Source organism: Oculina patagonica, chromosome 8, assembly GCF_052425735.1.
Source record: "Oculina patagonica isolate OP01 chromosome 8, crgOcupat, whole genome shotgun sequence".
NCBI lineage: Eukaryota > Metazoa > Cnidaria > Anthozoa > Scleractinia > Oculinidae > Oculina > Oculina patagonica.
The window spans coordinates 28,698,656-28,720,039 of record NC_135765.1 but is presented as its reverse complement, the minus strand read 5'-3'; the positions used below and the strand labels follow the sequence as shown (position 1 = coordinate 28,720,039).

Genomic DNA, 21,384 nt, shown 5'->3' with positions numbered 1-21,384 from the left:
CTTGAGTTTTCGATAATTTTTGGTTCTCTTCGAGTTGAATTCATTGCGGTTTTTGCTTTATAAAACTCCCGAAATCTCGCAAAAATTGTCCGTCTTTGACTGCACACTTTCAAAATCGCTCGGATGAAACTCTTGACGAACGCGAGCTGTTTTCCTAACCGTATGTGTTGTTTTCATCACAAAATCTAGCCACCATTTTGAAAAATAGTTCAAGCTGTTCTCCAGGCTCTTTTCGGCGTTTTTAGGGAAGAGTTAGAGCCTGGGACTTGAATTCCCCTGAGGGTTTTCGTGCTGCGTGACATATCGGTCACGGATCGAAAATGATTTTCGATCTGATTTACGGCGGCTCAAAACCGCTTGGAAAGGCTCCTCATTGTACGAAATCGGACCGGAGAAAACAGAGTGATAATATTTGCCAGATAATCTTTATTTTCTTGGCTGAAAGTTGGCTTGTCAGCGCCGGCGCTGGCGTGACTTGTTTTCTTGACAGCCCTGAGCCAATCAGCGCATTGGATATAATGACGTATGTCACGCCTGCTATGGTTCGGAATTTCTGGCTATGAAAAACTTTCAACCTCAAGCTTGTTTAGCCCAGTTACATTTTCGACGATTTCTTGATCAGCTGTCAGTTAAAATTTCAGCCCAATTCCCAGCTAAAAGCAACTTTGGAGATTTAAAATCTCAACTATCGGTTTTAAAATACGTCATTTCTCGATTCTCCGCGCCATTCTCCGACCGTAAAAAAAATGTTGACCAACGAAATCTTGTAACCTTTCTACAAGATTAGATGACTTATTATTAGACCGAAAAACGTGAACTTTGGATAGAATACCCCGGGTAGTCCATTTCAGTTGACTTCCAGCATTTTTGATAGACTGGCCTGATAATTCGCTGGTTCATGCTTCTGTGTCAGTCCGTTCCAAGACCACAATTCAATGACCCGGCCAGGGCAATTTTTTTTACGCCCACTTTAGACACTTAGTTTTTTTTTCGAATTTTATGAAAGAGGCAAAAAGAAAATGTTTAATATAATGTGCCCCGGGGTGAAATAGAACTCGGGTCGTCTGCCTGAAGAGCGAGTGTACCGCTACGCCACCGGGAGCCGGCTCCTAGAATTCGTAAATTTTAACTATATATCGTGTTTCCCTTACAAATATCGATAGCTAACCGTAAACAGGCTAACCAAAGTGCATAGTAGGCTAACCGAAGTGAATAGTAGGCTAACCTGAGTGCATAGTAGGCTAACCGGAGTGCATAGCAGGCTAACCGGTACTAGTTACCAGTCGACGACCGTAAGTGGCGGCCATCTTGAAGTGGGCGTAAAAAAAATTGCCCGCTGCATCCGGACTCCAACCTTCTAATCATAACGTCACTGTGTCTCTCCTATCAGAAGCCCAAAACAAATTTCTACCCCACATATTTTTTGAATATAAGCCAAAATTAATTTTTGGACATTTTCGGCGACAGGTCTCAAGGAAATACAGCTTATATGTTACAGACTGACGTTGGTAAAGTTCCTGTTTACTGTCATATGACAAGCATCGGAGCATGCGGAAGTGGGGGATGGACGCTGGTCATGAAAATTGACGGACATAAGGTGATAAATACAATCATCCAGTATCAAGTCAAACCTTATACAGTCAAACCTCTATTTAAAATCCGTAACCCTTGGCAAATGGCCAACTGACCGCTTAAAAGAAGTGTTTTAAAACTTATCACATATCACATGACCGACCGACCGACTGGCCGACCGACCGACCTACCTACCGACCGACCGACCGACCGACCGACCGACCGACCGACCGACTGACTGACTGACTGACTGACTTACGGCGAACACTTTAAATAGGCCAATCTTCTTCAGGGCCAGTGCTATTATGGAAGTTACAACGTAGACGATAGTAGTTAATAGTTAATTCTTACACATGACAAAAGTGTTTGTAAAAGTATGCACCTTTAAAATACATGAAAATATGAAAAGGATAAGCGAAAGATATAAAAGATACAATAAAGCGCTGGAGCGCGGGGTGTAGAAAGAAGATAGCTAACCCTTACTTCCCATAATGACCCCACGCAGTCAGCATGACCATTATCCAAACTCTCCTCGACTGAAAACTGACTCGGTTACCGTACAATTCCGGTTATAAGCCCCCCGGTTATAGGCCCATCTACTTGGAAACAAAAAAATACATCCGATTATAAGCCCCCCTCTACCGGATGACAGTACTGAATAGGGCTAAATGTTGCTTTATAATTAATGTGTTTTCAACTTAAAAACGTATTTCGATAAACACTCCCGTGGCACTTTTCGAAACGTTTTTTTTAGTTCCGCTTATAAGCCCTCCCGAATATAAGCCCCTCCGTTTATAAGCCCACCCAAAACCCGGCCCTTACGAAGTTGTATAAGCCCAGGGCTTATAGCCGGAATTCTACGGTATTTCAGAACATTGAATGGGAAATCGCGAAGAGGATCAAGTGTTAATAAAATAGTAGAGATCCTTTAAAAGCAGAGGAGCAAAAATAGTCCCAATTAATTTGACAAATTAATGTTCTTTCTTCTCGACTAGTCAACTTTTCACTACAATTCCGACTATTGGACGAACCAGGCCGAATACAACCGACCTGGAGGGAAGACTGGGTTTGATACTGGAGAAACCAAGTTACCGACCTATTGGAGCACACCTTTCTCCAGGATCTGCCTCGCTATGAAGTTAGGTCAGCAGATAAGGTCCATTGTCATCAACAAGCAGGCCAACTCTCTGTACTCACTGATCGCTGACGGGCAATACCGCGCCACTTCCCTGGGCCGTAACACGTGGAAGTCGCTGATTGGTTCACAGGCGTCCTTGCAGCGTTACTGTAACCGAGAAGGGTTCAATGTTGTATCTACTTCCAAAGCAAGGATTGGAATCGTTGCTAACCAGCAGAACAATTGTGTAAGCTGTAACTCCAGGATTGGTTTTGGTACAGGAGGGTATTTTGATGACTCTAACACATGTGGAATCGATGCATGTTGCTCGGCAGATAATGGCAACAAGTACATCAAAGCCATGGGATACATCCTGGTCCAGTAAAAGAAAAAGCAAGCCAAGTCTTGATACCCAAAGTTATCTACTCTATTAACCTAAAATACATCAAATCCTAAATCATACGAATTTTGGCTCGATTCAGGTTGCTTTAGCTCTATTAATCAGATTTCCATGATAAAAGCACATTAAGAAATAAATTGAACTGTTCTCTTAAAAGGAACCTCCACTCTTCTGAAAAGCTGACGTTGAATTGTTCTAAATAATGCCTAAATGTAAAAATATTTTCTAGGATAACATTTAATCTTAATAACAAAATGGGAAAAATATGGCTTTTATAGTCCCCGTGCACCGCCATTTTGGATTTTATGACGTGTTTTATACATACACTAGTAATACGTGACTCGCAGGGCCTCGCGAAGCTCTGGGTTAGGGAGTGTTATAAATAAGGAGTGATAACCGGTTTTAACCGGTGATTTGTTATTGTTGCCTAGTAACGGGCATGGCCGCGACACCCTCGTTCCCAGGGTCTACTCCGCTTTGAAGATGGCGGCTCTTGTTCGTAAAGAGGTATAAAGCGTTGGGAAGCGCAGGCTATTTTCAAAATCATCGACAAATTATTGGATAGTCGCATTTTGGACATTTATTTGAGGGCATTAAAAAAAGGAGGATTCGAACCCTCCGCCCGCGCGCCCCTGATGGCCATGAAAGGTTTATAGCCTGAATAGGCGTTGAGGAAGTACTATGTGGAAATCAGTGTTATTTTAATCCGAAAAGAAAAACGATAAAAATTAAAGGCTCAGGATTCGAACCCACAAAAAAAAAAAAGAAAAACAAAAAACCCTAGCCGGATTCGAACCCCCGCGCTCAGTCCCGAAGATCTGATTTCAAGTTCGACGCTCACACCTAGGCTTTTATAGATTGTGCTCCTAAAAGTGGCATATTATGCTACTAGCAGTGCTCAAAATTTTGCCAAATTATGCAAAAATTATGCCAGAATTCCCAAATTATGCTTCTGATTTCCGAAATTATGCTCACAAAATGACGTAGATTCTATACATAGAGGTGCGCAATAACGACACCAAATTATGATGTTTTTTAAATAAACTGTTGTTGTAAATTTATTTGTGTTTATGGCAGTTTATCACGGCCGTCAGCTGTCCAAATTAGCTGCTCGCATCTCTAAACCGTTTGTAAAATGCCTCCAACGACTTAACAATCACAATTGTATAGCTAAAACACGCATTGCAAGAACAAACTACCTAAATTTCATTTATTTCTGTAGAAAGTACACCATATCTACTACATTTTATGAATTTATGCTCCAAAAAGTGCTAAAAATTGCTAATTATGCCGTGGCAGTGCTCGTTTCAATAATTATGCTTTTTAGCTCCAATTATGCCAAAAATTATGCTAGCACAATCTATAAAAGCCTACTCACACCATTAGGCCACCAGCGCGCGGCCGTGTGACGTTATTTCCGCCGCACACCAAGCTCACAAATATATATATGACCGTAAACTCCACACGAGATTTCATCCCGCCTGAGCCCTTTGAGGGACAAAATTATACACGCCGCTACGCTCGGTCTTCGGCCTCGCTTTGCAAGGAATAAGGGACCGTTCATTTTTTATGGAGTAGGGGGGGGGGGCTGGTGATATTTGAGGGGGGGGGGCCATGCGAAAAAATATGGCTTAAAAGGGGGGGTCAGTCAAAAAAATATGGTCTGTAAGGGGGGGGTCACTGAAAATAATTCTTATTTTAAGTGTTGTAACGAGGGCTTCTATAATAGTTTAAAACCTTGCCAGAATGCCCAAAATAACATTACTGAGGTTCTTAAAATTCAAATTTTCCCCGGGGGAGCATGCCCCCGGACCCCCTACTTTGTTATATGTTCAAAACGGCATTAACTCAACCCAATAGCTGATTGGTTACAAATGCAGTCAACCCGTACTAACAAACGCCATCGCGCAATAAAAAATCAAAGTCAATGCTAGATTTTTGGAGGATATAATTTGTCCATTATTATGACTGAACAACTGATACACTCTTTAGCTTGATAAATTTTAAATTTACTTGAATGTCGCGTATTTTTTTGTAGGGGAGGGGGGGGAGGTCATCGAAAAAAAAAATTGGATCTCGAGGGGGGGGCCAGGCTAACATTTCCGATGAAGAAGGGGGGCCATCATTTATAGCGGCGACTATCGATCAAATCCCACCAGCCTCCCCCCCCCCCTACCCATTAAAAAAAGAACGGTCCCTTAAAATAAACTTTTTTAAAACTCGAATTTAAGAGTAGCTACCTAGCTTATGTCTTCGAGTTAAATATAAAATAAAATAATTAAAAGCCATGGTTGCTCCATGGTTTCACACAAAAGATCCTCTGCTTCAAATAATCAGTAGCGCCAGCCATTAAACGTCATGAAATCCAAAATGGCGGTGTGCGGGAAATTTAAAAGCGAATCGTTTTTCCTTTTTTGTTACTATTTAATGATATTTCTCCCTTGTCTTGTTACATTTGGAATTTAGACATAATTCCAAATAATTTAATTTTAACTTCAGGGCCGTAACTAGCAAGAGGCAAGACGAGGCACTTGCCTCGTCTTGATTTTAACCGACAATTAAAAACAAAATATATTTAATTGAGAAAATAATCCCCAGTTGAACGAGATTGATTTATTTTAAGAAATACCTTGCTAAAAATGTTTAAAAAAGAGTTTCAGAGCTTCTTGCTCTCTAAATGTTCTGGAGGGTATGCTTCCAGAACCTCCAAGCAAGATCTTTGGATTTAATGACGTGTAATGGTTGCTGCTATTGTTAGAAGGAGCGGATCTTTTGTGTGAAACAATTGGGCAACCATTACACGTCATATTATAAAATCCAAAACGGCGGCGCGGGAAGTCTAAAAGCAATAGTTTTTTCCATTTTTTGTTACAATAAAATTTTATTTCTGCCCTTTCCCGTAAAGTTTGGAGTTATGGCATTATTTTAAACAATTCAATTCTCTGTACTTTATTATTAGTCAGAGTTATTACTTTGCTTTTGGTTTTACGACACTCGACTGAAAACTGCTCAAATGGTAACTAAGATTTCAATATAGTTTAAATGTTGAAATTCCTTAGAATTCATTAAGCAATTTGTTTTTAGTAGTTAATTTGAAATAAACCATTGTTTCGCTAGCGCTAATAGAGATTTAAAGGATGTCACAGGGAAGACCAGTAAACATCGTAGCACACAACAAGTAAACGAAACTTTGATAAACAATAATGTATTTAATCAGGTAATTATTAGTTAAACCGCATGCAAAGATTAGTATTGCGATTGTCAAATAAACGCACGTAATAAAAATAAGTGTCCACGAACCGTTGCGAAAGGTGAAAAAACAATGCTGAAACTTAATTAAACTATTTGATTACAAAGGACTTAAGAAGGAGAGGGGAAGAGGCGGAGGGGGCCAATTACGAATCACGAGAGAAAGATGCGCAAGAACACCTCTTGTTTCTACGCGAGATTATTAATCGAAGTTGTGTAAAAGTCGAACAACATAACCTTTGTTAGAATTTCAGGTTGTTATGACAATTTTTTTCAACTCAGTTGCAAACTTGGAACATCCGCTTCACCGTTCAAGCCCGAGTGTTTCAGATAGGGCATAGTTAGTTTCTCTTTACAGCCTTCATCCTAAAAATATAGCTTGAAACCAAACCATATGACAGTCTTTTTATGTCGCCTTTTAACGCTATCTTTAAGAATTTCTGTCGACCACCCCCTCCCTTCCCAATGGCTTTCATAAAGGAAATATTGCACATTATTTGGAACGAATAAGTATGTTCTTTTGTTTGGAAGGTGATCCAACTTGGCTATTAGTCAACCCAGCTGTTTCATTTTCAGAAAGTAAAATTTTTATCTGTCGGTTTACAAAAGGGCAGCATCAAAATACTCTTTTCGCATTTCGCGGCCGCTTGCAGTGAGGTCAGTTTTAAACGTAGCAAATTGTACGTTAACACAAGAAAGGAGTGGCATATTTTCAACGCACAAGCACAAAAAGGAATTTTTTATCTTTCATCTACATCGGCCAAAGATGATTGCCATCCACTACATTTTAGCAACTTTACTTTTGATGGCTTGTAAGCTTAAGTATACCAGATCATTTGCTGTCAATTAGATCTAGATATGTTTGTTAAATTTTAATGTTAGAGCCTAGCATCAAATTTTATGTGAAACTGCGATGCTGTTTCTTCTCCTCGTGTCGCAAACACCCTCGCTTACTTAATACAAATGCAAGTTTCAACAACTGTTTCTTACATACAATGTTGGCAAACTGCGTATTAATGTTTTGAGAAGCAGGGGTTTCTCGAACGTTTTATATTTTTCCTTTTGTATACCTGTACATAGCAGGATTTTTTTCATCTTTGTTACTTTTCTTTTCATTTTGCACAAAAGAAATGAACTACATTACATTACACAGTTGCCATTTCAATTTCTTAATTTTTTAACTTCCGTTACTTGTTCTCAGTAAACAGTTTTTGCCCTTAGCTAATGCCCCAGTATAATACACACTAAATTAATGTTTATTTTCAGTGTTGAATCAAGCATATGGCATGGGTTTTGTTACTGAGCAGAACAAAACGACAATGGCATTAACTGGATCTAACCAAACATTCGCTTGGAAGTTGTCTCTTACTGACCAAGAGAAATCAAGACAGATTAAAGTTCATTTTGGTCCTTGGGATAAACAACACGATGTTATCGATGCTATCAGGATAACATATGTTCGAGAAGCTTCTGGAAAGGAAACTATTAAGTCGACCGTGAAAAAATTTTACTGGACAGGAGATTTGACACTTGACTACGTGGCCTTTACTCTTTTCAATGTTCAACGCCATGATTCTGGGGATTATGGGATCAGGATCCGTGTGGATGAGGATCACGTTCCAGAGACCGAAATGAGCTGGTTTACACTCTCTGTACAGGTGAGAAAAGGTTCTTTATAAATGTTTAAAGGTAACCACATGCACAATGATCTGTTTCCTAAATAAGGTGCTCACACTATGCATGGGATATATACTGGCAAAGTTAGGTATGTGTTGAATTTTTTTTAATCTTGAAAGTGCTTTACAGTTTTAAGCCTTGAGGTCGGCACACACTAGGCGACACGTCGCTGCAACACGTCGCGGCGACCTGTTGCTGCGACATGTCGCCTCGTGAGACATGGTGAATTCTTGCGACAAACAAGTCGCTACGACAGAATTTTGTCGCTGCGATGTGTCGCACGAATTCCAACTGGTTTAATTCGTGCGACGCATCGCAGCGACAAAATGAGCGATAGCAGCGTTGTCGCAGCGTTGTCGCAGCGTTGTAGCAGCGTTGTCGCAGCGTTGTCGCAGCGTTGTCGCAGCGTTGTAGCAGCGTAGTCGCAGCGTTGTAGCAGCGTTGTCGCAGCGTTCTCGTACCGTCCTGTATTTTTGCCATATTGAATTGGAAAACAAATTCGCATTTCCACTCTTCCAAATTCACTGTTTGTGCAGCGAACAAACGCCTTGTCACAGCGACTTGTTTTGAAGCAGTACACACGGAGCGACTTGTCGCCTAGTGTGTCCCGACCTTTAAGTTATAACATGTACATCGTATGTGAGGTGAAATAAAACGGGAAAAAAAAACAAGTTAACAAAGAACACGGCTCTGTTTATTTTTGTAGGATCCACCAACGTTGCCACCCAAGGCACCAGGTGAGATAGTTTGCTTGTCTTTTTTTGTGAAAGCTTTATGTCGGAAGATAAATTGTATATCGATGACCCGAAAAGGATGAGATATTTAATTCTGAAAATATTTATTTAGAACCTCAGTTCTCACTTATTTTTAAGTAAAGACTGGTATGTTCTTGTTCTTGTTTTACTCAGACTTGGGTAGCTAGTTAATTTTTGTCAGCAGTTCTTTTGAAAAGGCTGACGTCGGGGAGAAACGTAGAGATTTGTTCACTTTCATGGACGTTGCAGTACACGTAGACAGGTCAGCTTACACTTACTGTACCCGGTATGTGAATTAATCACATACATCACTAGCTATGGATAATCAGACAAGCTACCACTGGCCACAATTGGCCACTGTTTTGCAACAATCCCTTAGGTTGTGTATGCTCTTTTCTAAAAGCTCATGGCTCTGTCTTTATCACTTTAAAAGGTGTTTGCAAATCTGCACTGGGGATGAAAAGCAAAGGAATTCCAAATGCAAACATCTCGGCATCATCCACGTTAAGTACAAACCATGTCCCTGCCTTTGCACGACTGGAAGAGCGCCGAGGGGCCTGGTGCTCAGAGCCGAATGATAATTCACCTTATGTAGAAATCCTATTGGACGAGGAAAAGTTAATAACAAAGGTAGTGACACAGGGAAGTTATAAGAATTTGATATGGGCAACGAAATATCAAATCAAGTACCTGATGGAAGGAAAATGGTCGAGCTATCAGAAAGCAGATGGAAGCCTGGTAAGTAGGTTTAAGAATGTCTTCCTCTTGTCATCGTTAAAAAGATTTTAAATCCAGTTTTAATAAAATCCTAAATTGTAGTTTAAAGCCACATGACCTGTCTTGAGGGAGGTTGTGTGATATCCTATTTAACTACGTTGATAGAGCAGTTTTCTATTGAGCGTTGTAAAACCAAAACCAAAGCAAATCCTCTGGCCAATCACAAAACACACAACAGACAATCCAGTGAACCATGAACCAATCAAAACTCGAAGCAAATACATGTAGCTGACGCGAAGCGCGGGAAAACGTGCGCGAGCGAGTCACGATTGGTTTTGGTGTTAGTTCTGATTGGTCGAGAAAGTGGCGCGAAATTTTTAAACCAATCACTGAGCGTAGTAATGCAAAACCAAAGCAAACGCAAATTACTTTCGACACTCAAGTGAAAACCGCTCTAAAATAGGGATAGTTAATACGCATTAAGCAGCAAAAGAAATAACCTTGCCAAAAGTGGTGTTTTTGTTTAATTGAGATCCGATGACTTCTTGAGCATTAATACTACTATTTATCTGCACACCTTAATCGTGCCTTTTTAACTAATTTTTGCGCGTACTTTTTAAATTTCGCAAAAAAATTCGAGAGCCGAATTTCGCGAGGAATAATTTTCGCGATTGCAAATTATCGAAAAAGTGTATTAAATTTCGCGATTTTTTTTTATTTCCATCTTAGCTATATGTTCGTCGATATCACTATTTTAAATTTTTGGAAAATCGCTAAAATAACTACTCGCTAAATCTTTCTACGAAAAAATTGCTAAAATTAATGGCCGCTAAGAATAGATACCTTAACGTATAACCAATTCGAATTACAACCGTTTATTCCCAGCTATGTTATGTTTTGTGTTTGTATAGACATTGGAAGGCAATACAAATGTCCGAGCCTTAAAGAAGCACAATCTGCAGCCTCCAATAAGGACACACTCGATTCGTATTTACCCAATGGCGCCTCTAAGCGTGATGCCGAATGAATATAATGTTGTCTGTCTCAGATTGGAGTTGTTTGGATGCTCTGGTAAGTACCTTGTTATAGGAAGTTAACGCTTGTGTTAATTTTAATCTGAAATTAAAGCGAATTGAAGGAAAATTACTTCCTAATATAGGAAATTAACGCGAAGAGGGGGTAACATTTCAAAATGTTAACGCGACGAACACATACATAAAAACTTGTTGAAAGAACAGGAACAAGTTTATTTCAACACTAGGTGTATAATCCTAAACGTAGGGGTTACGCGAATACCTAAATGACAGATTTCCCTACCCTTATATACCTAAACTTGTGAAATCCTTACCCTTTTATATACCTGAAGCATAAAAAGGTACCCTTTTCAGTCTGAGCCTCCCCGTATAGGCCATTATAGGAAATACCGGCCCCTCAACAAAAAACATTATTGTAAGTAAATGTACGTCCACAGATGAACTTATCCATTTCTACAAAATCAAGTCACTCTTTCGCTGTTATGTTATGTATTTTTTCACAGTTATAAGCTGTGGGGATCCAGGAACTCCTATCAACGGTGAACAAGCTCATGTGAAGATTGGTTATATTTATAGTGGTTCAGTGGAATTTACTTGCAAAGATAACTACACACTATCAGGAGCAAGTGAGATTTACTGCGAAGAAACGAAATATTGGAGTTCGCCTCTTCCACAATGCTGGGGTAAGCTAAAATTGACCCAATTAAAACATCAAGATCATATAACTTACCCTTTTATATTGGAGTTCGCCTCTTCCACAATGCTGGGGTAAGCTAAAATTGACCCAATTAAAACATCAAGATCATATAACTTTGTGTTCATTAGTAGAGTCGAAGGAATCACATTCTAAAGTGTTTCACGGCGGGCATATGAAAACATTTAGCACATTTTCAACTTGGATTTTGATGCTCTTCTTTAAAACAAATCTGGCAATCGCCAATCTTACTACCACAAAAAAATATATATGTGATGCTGGGGTCAGGTTACTAAACTCTTGAGTCAACGTCTTTAAGGCGGGAGTAAATGTGAATTTGAGTAAAATTTTAGGAGGTTTAAAGGAAGGATTGGAGAAAGAAAATTGTTTTCAGAACGCCACAAAACAGTTGACCCCGACGCAAGAGCACTCCAGGTTGTCAGGGGACTGTTTTGGTGTCAATGTACTATTTTTTAATTTCTAATTCTAATTTTAAAATCACAATTAATCTTCAATATTTCTTATTTCTCCAAATTTTGCTACTCCTTTGAGAAAAGCTTTCATCACCTCCCAAAAATCCCAAAAATTCACCAAAAAATTAACTAAACACCACAAAACATAGATTTGTGAAATGAGCAGAGAGTTTTTGGATTGCTTGAAACGGTGGAAAAAGGCTATCACGTGAACTCCCGCCTTAAGCCGAGCAGATTGTATTGGGGATTTGTGTATTACAAGCTGGGAGGAAATTATTATCAAAGAACAAAAACAGCAATAAATTGAATATATAATGTACTTTTAGCTCCATGTCCCGATCCCGGCGTGCCTAGCAACGGAAGGAGAACTGGTGATGATTTTAGACATGGTAAATCAGTGACCTTTAAATGTCAAGATGAGTTTGAACTGAAAGGAGTGGCAACCATCAACTGTAACGATGGAACATGGACAGACGATATACCCCAGTGCAAAGGTAAAATAGCGGAGCTCCTCCGCAGAGCGGAGCCCCATAACCATACGAGAATTTTCATAGTCATCCTGACCGGCGGCATGGTTCGCAGGCGCGTGCGCTCTACGTCCGTACGTGGGACGACGTCGGGCAACAAGGCGGCCACACGCTAGGAATGGGTTAACGTTAATGTCAGCTTTTTTTACATCTTTGATACTGGACATCCATGTTGTGGTCAATTGATAGCTTTCAAAACTGGCAAAGCCGAACCAAGTGTTAAATATTTAACAATTATTCACCGAAGTGGAGGTGGATAGTGGTGGATAAATATACACCAACCTCGTCCCGAGTTAACCAATCAGCGCGCGCAAACAGCACTATTCACTTGTGTGGTATATACTAAACTACAATACTTAACAATTATTCTATGAGCCCGCGTTGGATACGAGGTGGTAAATAGCCAACGAGGCGCGAAGCGCCGAGTTGGCTATAACGACTCGTATCCAACAAGGGCGAATACAATAATTGTTTTATTAAATTCTTCTTTAAGTTTAAATCGACTGGACATTTCATTTCGATGTAAACGAAGTGATAGTATGAGGAGGCGGAAAAATTGTGGCGCGGTGTTCACTTCTCGAGTTGAATGAAACACAGACTCGTACCCAGTCGTTACTCGTTTTTGGCTACGTTCGAAGAGGATGATGGGAAGGACGTAGAAAAAGTAAAATAAGTTCGTCCTTCCCTTGATGCCTTGTGCGCCGCTAAAAAAGCAAGAGAAGCGACTGGGTACGAGTCTGAATGAAACACACGAAGATTTTCCTCGAACAATCTCCTCTAAAGTCGTCCCTGGAAATTGTGACAACAGTTCAATACAAGATTTACGGGAAGCTCCGAAGCAAAAGCTTTTCTGGAAAATACACGTCTTGTGCAAGTCGAACGAAGCAAGTGTTTACATTGTACTTGTTTGGCTCCACGGCTGTCATCAAGACTGCTATATTATTTGAAGCGAAAGTGGAACAGGTTTATGACGTCATCGCTTTATGAAAGCACGCGATCGCCGGGCAGGATCCTTTATTTTTTTATTCTCTGTTTAGCGCGATCGAACAGAAATCAAGTTTTGTTTAAAAACACATCGCTGCGTAGAATATAAAAGCAAAATGCACCAGTGCAGTAAGAATGGAACACTACAATGTATAAACGAAAGAGACTAATTTTTATGATGGGATGTATTAGATTTTAGACAGAAATGTCTAATTCTTATAATATACAGGGCCGCTGTGAGCAAGAGACCGTTTGTCCTTTCTCGGGGGCTTAAAGGAGAAGCTAACTCCAGAATGGTCATTTATTTTCTTCACGCCAATATGAAGTTTTTACAAAAATCTGTTATTCACCACAACTTGAAATTTCAGCCTCTAACGTGCGCTATGACCCTACGAAATCTTTCCCAAAACTCGACAACTGAACGCCGCAATCTTGGAGCTGGTAATGTAGGCATGACGTCAAAGAGCTCAGCCTGAAGTTTGAAGGAATTTAAATACATGTACTCGAAACTCTTTGTTTCTTCGTAGTGGCTTTTGTTTGTTAAAATGCCTGTATGTGCAGCTCCATTTTGCTCAAACAGAGTTCCAAGAAATACAAAAAAAGGAGTTTAGACTATCAAAATTTTCCCGCCAAACTTCAGGCTGAGCTCTTTGACGTCACGAGTACATTACTGGCTGCAAGATGGCGGCGTTCAGTTTAAGAAACATAAAATTTCAGTTCAAGAAACATAACATTTGACACCGTTTTCTCTTGGTTCGGTCTCAAATTAAAAATACTAATTTTGGTGTTGTTTTACAGCAAGGAAGAGCTGTGCTGAGCCTTACATAAACGGGGAAAGAATCAGCGGTGTTTTTACAATCAACCCTGAAGGGGCAGGTGCCATGGCTGTTTACTGTGACCTAACAACACCCGGAGGGGGATGGACAGTGATTCAGAAGAGATTTGACGGTTCCGTTAACTTTTACCGCGGCTGGGACGACTACAAGACTGGCTTTGGTGACCTGAATGGCGAGTTTTGGCTGGGTTTGGACAAGATACACCGCCTAACGAAATATAGGAGGTACATGCTTCGAGTAGATCTGGAAGACACTTCTGGCAATAAGGCTTATGCGCAGTATGACATGTTTGCAGTTTCGAGCGAGAGGACTAACTACCAGCTGAGTCTTGGAAATTACTCGGGTAAATTTTGCGTATTTTTTTAAAATCTTTAGCTAGTTATTTGGATTTTCCAGTTAACACTGATTTGATAAAAACGCCATCCCTTATTTTTGACAGGCCTCCTTTTTTAACCTATGAACAATTCTTCTCGTGTATTCTCTCCAGGTACGGCAGGGGATTCCCTTTCTGGGCATGGTGGTTCCCTCTTTACAACCAAGGATCGGGATAATGACAGCTGGTCCAGTAACTGTGCTGTAAGGTATAAAGGAGCCTGGTGGTACAATGCCTGTCATGCTTCCAACCTGAACGGTGTGTATCATCATGGCAAGCACTCATCTTATGCTGATGGTGTCATCTGGTATTACTGGAAAGGATATCACTACTCCGTCAAGAGAGCTGAGATGAAAATCAGACCAGTGTAATTTGTTTACTTTATTCACCATTTTTCTTGTTTGCCTGCCTACTAGTGCAAATAAGAGTGTTGGAAAATGAAATGTAAGCGTAATATGAATGATTAAAAATTAGAACAAAAAATGCGATGTTATTATTTGTGTAAGGTTTCATATGACTATATTGCAAAAAAAATATAAATACGTTTTTCGTAGATAACCTTAAAGGGACTATGTCACGGATTTAAGCCAAACATAGCCATAGGAAATGACCATCAAATTCGTTTAAATATAAAAAAATACCCTTTTAAAACAGTGAAGGAACATTTCAATGACACAGCAAATACAAAAAAAGGAACGGATGGCCAAAAGCGACGAAGATTGAAACGGATTGCGATGTGGGTTTTTGAAATATGGTCCGGCGGAACAGTTTTCAAAGTTAATCTTGTATGCTTGTAACTTTAACTAATAACGCTTAACGCCCAGGAGACACATTTGGCTGCAATGAAGCTATGTTTTTTTCATTAAGAATCATAGAATTAATTTCTTTGCAAACATGTAGTTTCATAGCAAATATTTGACAAACTTTATAACATAAAATTAAATTAGCCGTGACATAGCCCCTTTAATTTCACTCATTCCACCTTTGTGGAACGTTTGACGGAAATTGAAAATATTTTAAGACTTGGCAGAAGCTTCGTCCTCGCACCTTATTTCGGGCGTTTTATCGGAAGAATAACCGTACTTTGACCGCGTTTTCACATTTTCGTAAATTATTGAACAATATAAAAGCGCTGGAAGTGTAAATTATGATTTCTAAAAATATTCCACCAAAGGGTATCTTTAAGTAAAATATTTGCGATTTGCCAAATGGGTCGCTGACGGAGCGTTCTCGGTCCTTACAGTCAGCCGTTCTTAAATGACATTTTTCTCTTGCCCTTTTAATTTTTTCAACTCGTATGATACAAACGTTTTTATATACCTCGGGCCTAGAAATGGCTTCCCTTCAGTCATCTTGAGGTCCCCCTTTCACCGCCCCATAAAAGGGAGCCCATTTTCCACGTTCTCCCGGAACATTTTACATCTTTAAGGTACCTGCCCCGGCCAATTTAGTGCATTTTTGACAATACAAAACATAGGGATATTTTCACTCTAATCTCACCAAACCTTCAACAAATAGTCATTGTTATTTGTCACCAGTTTCACTTCAAGAACTCAAGAGCCTAAAGACATATGGAAACGACGAATTATTATCCTTATTCAAAAAACAACAAATTAAGTTCACTTTGGTTGGCAAAGTCTGTTAAATTTTGATTGAGTTCCCCAAAAATAGACGCAGTAAATTTCCAAGTGCTAGCGTAAAGTAAAATAGGTTTAAAGATGGATACCCTTAATTATTCAATAAAAAGTCATATTTTTCTTCAATCATTTGGAGCTCACCTTGGGACAAGGTGGGGATTAGTCAAGAACTGAAAAGATTTAAGGAATATCACCCCCCCCCCCCAAAGGGGTTGAGGATTGGGTAATATTTAACAATTATTGGACTAGGTTTAGCAAAATATTGTGTGTCAGTGGCAAGCAAATCAATTATTTGTCGAAGCTGAAGGGTGAGACAAATACATGAAATTGATCTGCCGGACACTGACGTATCATAAAAGATAAAAGATATTTTAAAAGAAATTTTAAATTACATATCACTTGTTGCTAAGTATTATATCTTTTGCACGACCCAAGACTGCGATGAGGTACCTTTTGACAGCTTTCCTCCTTTTCTAAAAAACAGATTGAATACTATACAACATATTGCAGTTAGAAATAAAACTATTTTAAAACAATTTCGAATTAAAGTGGAAAGACTTTATGTAAGCTTATTTCCTTGTTTATTTATTTTTATTATTATTATTATTATTTTTAAATCTAGTTATTTATTTATATTTTTTCATGTACTTTATTTTACTATGTACCTGTACCTTTATTTTCCTATGTAAATTGTAACAGATTGTAAACTATGTAACTTAATTGTAACTTACGTCTGCTCTGTAACATTTGTACAATGTTGAAATGGCAATAAAGATACTTCGTAAAAAAAAAAAAAAAGTGACAACGAGAATCACTGCGCATCCTGTGACTCGAGGATTGGTTTTGGTACTGGAGGAAAACACGATAACTCCAACACGGCAACGGCAACGAGGCAACGAGGTCAAATACTACGGAGATAATGGAGACAAGCACATCAAAGCCATGGGATACATTCTAGTGCAGTAAAAAAAAGCAAGTCCCGGCAGTCCTCTCCTCTAAAATTATCTATCCTATTAAAGGCATTGATTAACGTTAACCATGCAGCCATTAAAATGTTTTGACCTCGACTCTTACAACAAGTTGACGTAGAGAAAGGGAGAAATAACATTTACAGCTGAATCCCGCTAACTCGAACCTTTTTTGATTCCCCTTCAGGTAATTTTTTCACTAATTTTACCCTCCATAACTCGAACTCCCGATATCGTCGATATCTCGAACCTTTTCCGATTTCCCTTTAAGGTTCGAGTTATCGGGATTCAACTGTAATAGCAACAAAAAGTGGAAAAGTGTCGCTTTTAAATTTCCCGCTCTCCGACATTTTGGATTTAATGACGTGTTATGGTTGCTGCTATTGTTAGAAGGAGCGGATCATTTGTGTGAAACAATTGGGCAACCATTACACGTCATATTATAAAATCCAAAACGGCGGCGCGAGAAGTCTAAAAGCAATAGTTTTTTTTTTCCATTTTTGTCAATATAAAAGTTTATTTCTGCCCTTTCCCGTAAAGTTTGGAGTTAAGGCATTATTTTAAACAATTCAATTCTCTGTCCTTTATTATTAGTCAGCGTTATTACTTTGCTTTTGGTTTTAAGACACTCGACTGAAAACTGCTCAAATGGTAAGTAAAATTACAATATACAGTAAAAACCCGCGTACAAGAACCTAGGCTTTTTCAAGTTAGCCTAAACAGGTTCTTATATAAATAGTATCTAGTGTAAAATTAGGCTAACTAGGTTCTTAATTAGGTTCTTAACTTTTGTTCAAGAAATAAAGTAGAATTTTTAAATGATCTGGTCTTTAATGTCCAAAAACAGTATTCTTGGAGACTTCGGTAAGCAAAATACTATATTTTTTTAAACTGATTCTGTTAACTATGCTGTAACTATAATGTGTACAGTTATAAAATATATTTTTGAGAAGATTTTTTAATTCTATATTTTTGAAAAGATTATTTTTTCTTTTTTGAAAATAAAAACCTGTTTTAGAATTTTAGCCTTAAATGGTTCTTATGTGAAGGATGCTTAAAAATGAAATTTTAGCCTAACAGGTTCTTAAATGTCAGGTTCTTATATGTGGGTTTTTACTGTAGTTTAAATGTTGAAATTCCTTAGAATCAGTCATTAAGCAATTTGTATTTAGTAGTTTGTTTTGAAGTAAGCCATTGTTTCGCTAGCTAATAGTGATTTGAAGGATATCACAGGAAAAACCAGGAAACATCGTAGCACACAACAAGTAAACGAAACTTTGATACACAATAATGTATTTAATCAGGTAATTATTAGTTAAACCGCATGTAAGGATTAGTATTGGTCGTTCGGAGGTGGCGCAGGGGACTGGGGCGAGTTTCAAATCTTAAGTAATCAATAATCTGACACCACCATATGAAAGATCACGGTGAGATTGGTCATTTGACCAAGTTTGCTGCTTTCAAGATGAACAGAAACGAAGTTATGGACCTTGAAACATGGTTAAAAATCCATACAAACGTCTCTAATTGTAAGCCAGCGTCCCCCAAAACCATATAAACTCTTACAATTTTTATCAATTTTGTGACAGCTGTAAAATCCTGCCAAAGACCATTACTTGAAAGAAACTAAGATGAAAAACACTATGTTTGCCCATTTTTAAGAGTATCACAAAAATCATAAAAAATTTAAATTCAAATAAACTCACGTAATCAGAACTTGGAACATCCGCTTCACCGTTCAAGCCCAAGTGTTTCAGATAGGGCATGGTTAGTTTCCCTTTACAGCCTTAATCCTATGATAGCTTGAAACCAAACCATATGACGTCGCCTTTTAAGGCTATCTTTAGGAATTTCTGTCGACCAGCCGCTCCCTCCCCAATGGCACTATTATTTGGAACATATATTGCACATTATTTGGAACGAATAAGTATGTTCTTTTGTTTGGAAGGTGATCCAACTTGGCTATTAGTCAACCCAGCTGTTTCATTTTCAGAAAGTGAAATTTTTATCTGTCGGTTTACAAAAGGGCAGCATCAAAATACTCTTTTCGCATTTGGCGGCCGCTTGCAGTGAAGTCAGTCCTAAACAGGAGCCAAATGTAGTTTTCTATGGCCAAGTTTTAAACGTAGCAAATTGTACGTTAACACAAGAAACGAGGGGCATATTTTCAACGCACAAGCACAAAAAGGAATTTTTTATCTTTCATCTACATCGGCCAAAGATGATTGCCATCCAATACATTTTAACAACGTTACTTTTGATAGCTTGTAAGTATACAAGATCATTTGTTGTCAATTAGATCTAGATATGTTTGTTAAATTTTAATGTTAGAGCCTAGCATCAAATTTTATGTGAAACTGCGATGCTGTTTCTTCTCCTCGTGTCGCAAACATCCTCGCTTACTTAATACAAATGCAAGTTTCAACAACTGTTTCTTACATACAATGTTGGCAAACTGCGTATTAATGTTTTGAGAAGCAGGGGTTTCTCGAACGTTTGATATTTTTCCTTTTGTACACCTGTACATAGCAGGATTTTTTTCATCTTTGTTACTTTTTTTTTTTCATTTTGCACAAAAGAAATGAACTACATTACATTACACAGTTGCCATTTCAATTTCTTAATTTTTTAACTTCCGTTACTTGTTCTCAGTAAACAGTTTTTGCCCTTAGAATGCCCCAGTATAATACACACTAAATTAATGTTTATTTTCAGTGTTGAATCAAGCATATGGCATGGGTTTTGTTACTGAGCAGAACAAAACGACAATGGCATTAACTGGATCTAACCAAACATTCGCTTGGAAGTTGTCTTTTACTGACCAAGAGAAATCAAGACAGATTAAAGTTCATTTTGGTCCTTGGGATAAACAACACGATGTTATCGATGCTATCAGGATTACATATGTTCGAGAAGCTTCTGGAAAGGAAACCATTAAGTCGACCGTGAAACATTTTTACTGGACAGGAGATTTGACACTTGACTACGTGGCCTTTACTCTTTTCAATGTTCAACGCCATGATTCTGGGGATTATGGGATCAGAATCCGTGTGGATGAGGATCACGTCCCAGAGACCGAAATGAGCTGGTTTACACTCTCAGTACAGGTGAGAAAAGGTTTTTTATAAATGTTTAAAGGTAACCACATGCACAATGATCTGTTTCCTAAAAAAGGTGCTCACACGATGCATGGGATATATACTGGCAAAGTTAGGTATGTGTTGAATTTCTTTTAATCTTGAAAGTGCTTTACAGTTTTAAGCCTTGAGGTCGGCACACACTAGGCGACACGTCGCTGCAACACGTCGCGGCGACCTGTTGCTGCGACATGTCGCCTCGTGAGACATGGTGAATTCTTGCGACAAACAAGTCGCTACGACAGAATTTTGTCGCTGCGATGTGTCGCACGAATTCCAACTGGTTTAATTCGTGCGACGCATCGCAGCGACAAAATGAGCGATAGCAGCGTTGTCGCAGCGTTGTCGCAGCGTTGTCGCAGCGTTGTAGCAGCGTTGTCGCAGCGTTGTAGCAGCGTTGTCGCAGCGTTGTAGCAGCGTGGTCGCAGCGTTGTAACAGCGTTGTAGCAGCGTTGTAGCAGCGTTGTCGCAGCGTTCTCGCACCGTCCTGTATTTTTGCCATATTGAATTGGAAAACAAATTCGCATTTCCACTCTTCCAAATTCACTGTTTGTGCAGCGAACAAACGCCTTGTCGCAGCGACTTGTTTTGAAGCAGTACGCATGGAGCGACTTGTCGCCTCTGAGTGTGTCCCGACCTTTAAGTTATAACATGTACATCGTATGTGAGGTGAAATAAAACGGGAAAAAAAAACAAGTTAACAAAGAACACGGCTCTGTTTATTTTTGTAGGATCCACCAACGTTGCCACCCAAGGCACCAGGTGAGATAGTTTGCTTGTCTTTTTTTTGTGAAAGCTTTATGTCGGAAGATAAATTGTATATCGATGACCCGAAAAGGATGAGATATATTATTCTGAAAATATCTATTTAGAACATCAGCCGCCCTGTTTTTGGTTGGAGTTCTCACTTATTTTTAAGTAAAGACTGGTATGTTCTTGTTTTACTCAGACTTGGGTAGCTAGTTAATTTTTGTCAGCAGTTCTTTTGAAAAGGCTGACGTTGGGGAGAAACGTAGAGATTTGTTCACTTTCATGGACGTTGCAGTACACGTAGACAGGTCAGCTTACACTTACTGTACCCGGTATGTGAATTAATCACACACATCACTATGGATAATCAGCCAAGCTACCACTGGCCACAATTGGCCACTGTTTTGCAACAATCCCTTAAGTTGTGTATGCTCTTTTCTAAAAGCTCATGGCTCTGTCTTTATCACTTTAAAAGGTGTTTGCA

The 21,384-nt window shown here is 39.0% G+C and overlaps 2 protein-coding genes across 2 annotated transcripts in view; both read left to right on the top strand.

Moving 5' to 3' along the window:
- The window catches only part of LOC144664044 (uncharacterized), a 136,553-nt gene that overhangs the window by 40,599 nt on the left and 74,570 nt on the right, over positions 1-21,384 (top strand). The window contains exon 10 of the mRNA XM_078525166.1: positions 12,015-12,182. Coding sequence (XP_078381292.1) covers positions 12,015-12,182 — 168 coding nt within the window. The remainder of the gene's footprint in view (positions 1-12,014; positions 12,183-21,384) is intronic.
- On the top strand, positions 19,052-21,113 carry LOC144663282 (uncharacterized). The gene is made up of 4 exons (XM_078524181.1): positions 19,052-19,280; positions 19,729-20,120; positions 20,882-20,912; positions 21,100-21,113. Exons 1-4 carry the CDS (start codon positions 19,235-19,237, stop codon positions 21,111-21,113), a joined length of 483 nt encoding a protein of 160 aa, XP_078380307.1. The 5' UTR covers positions 19,052-19,234.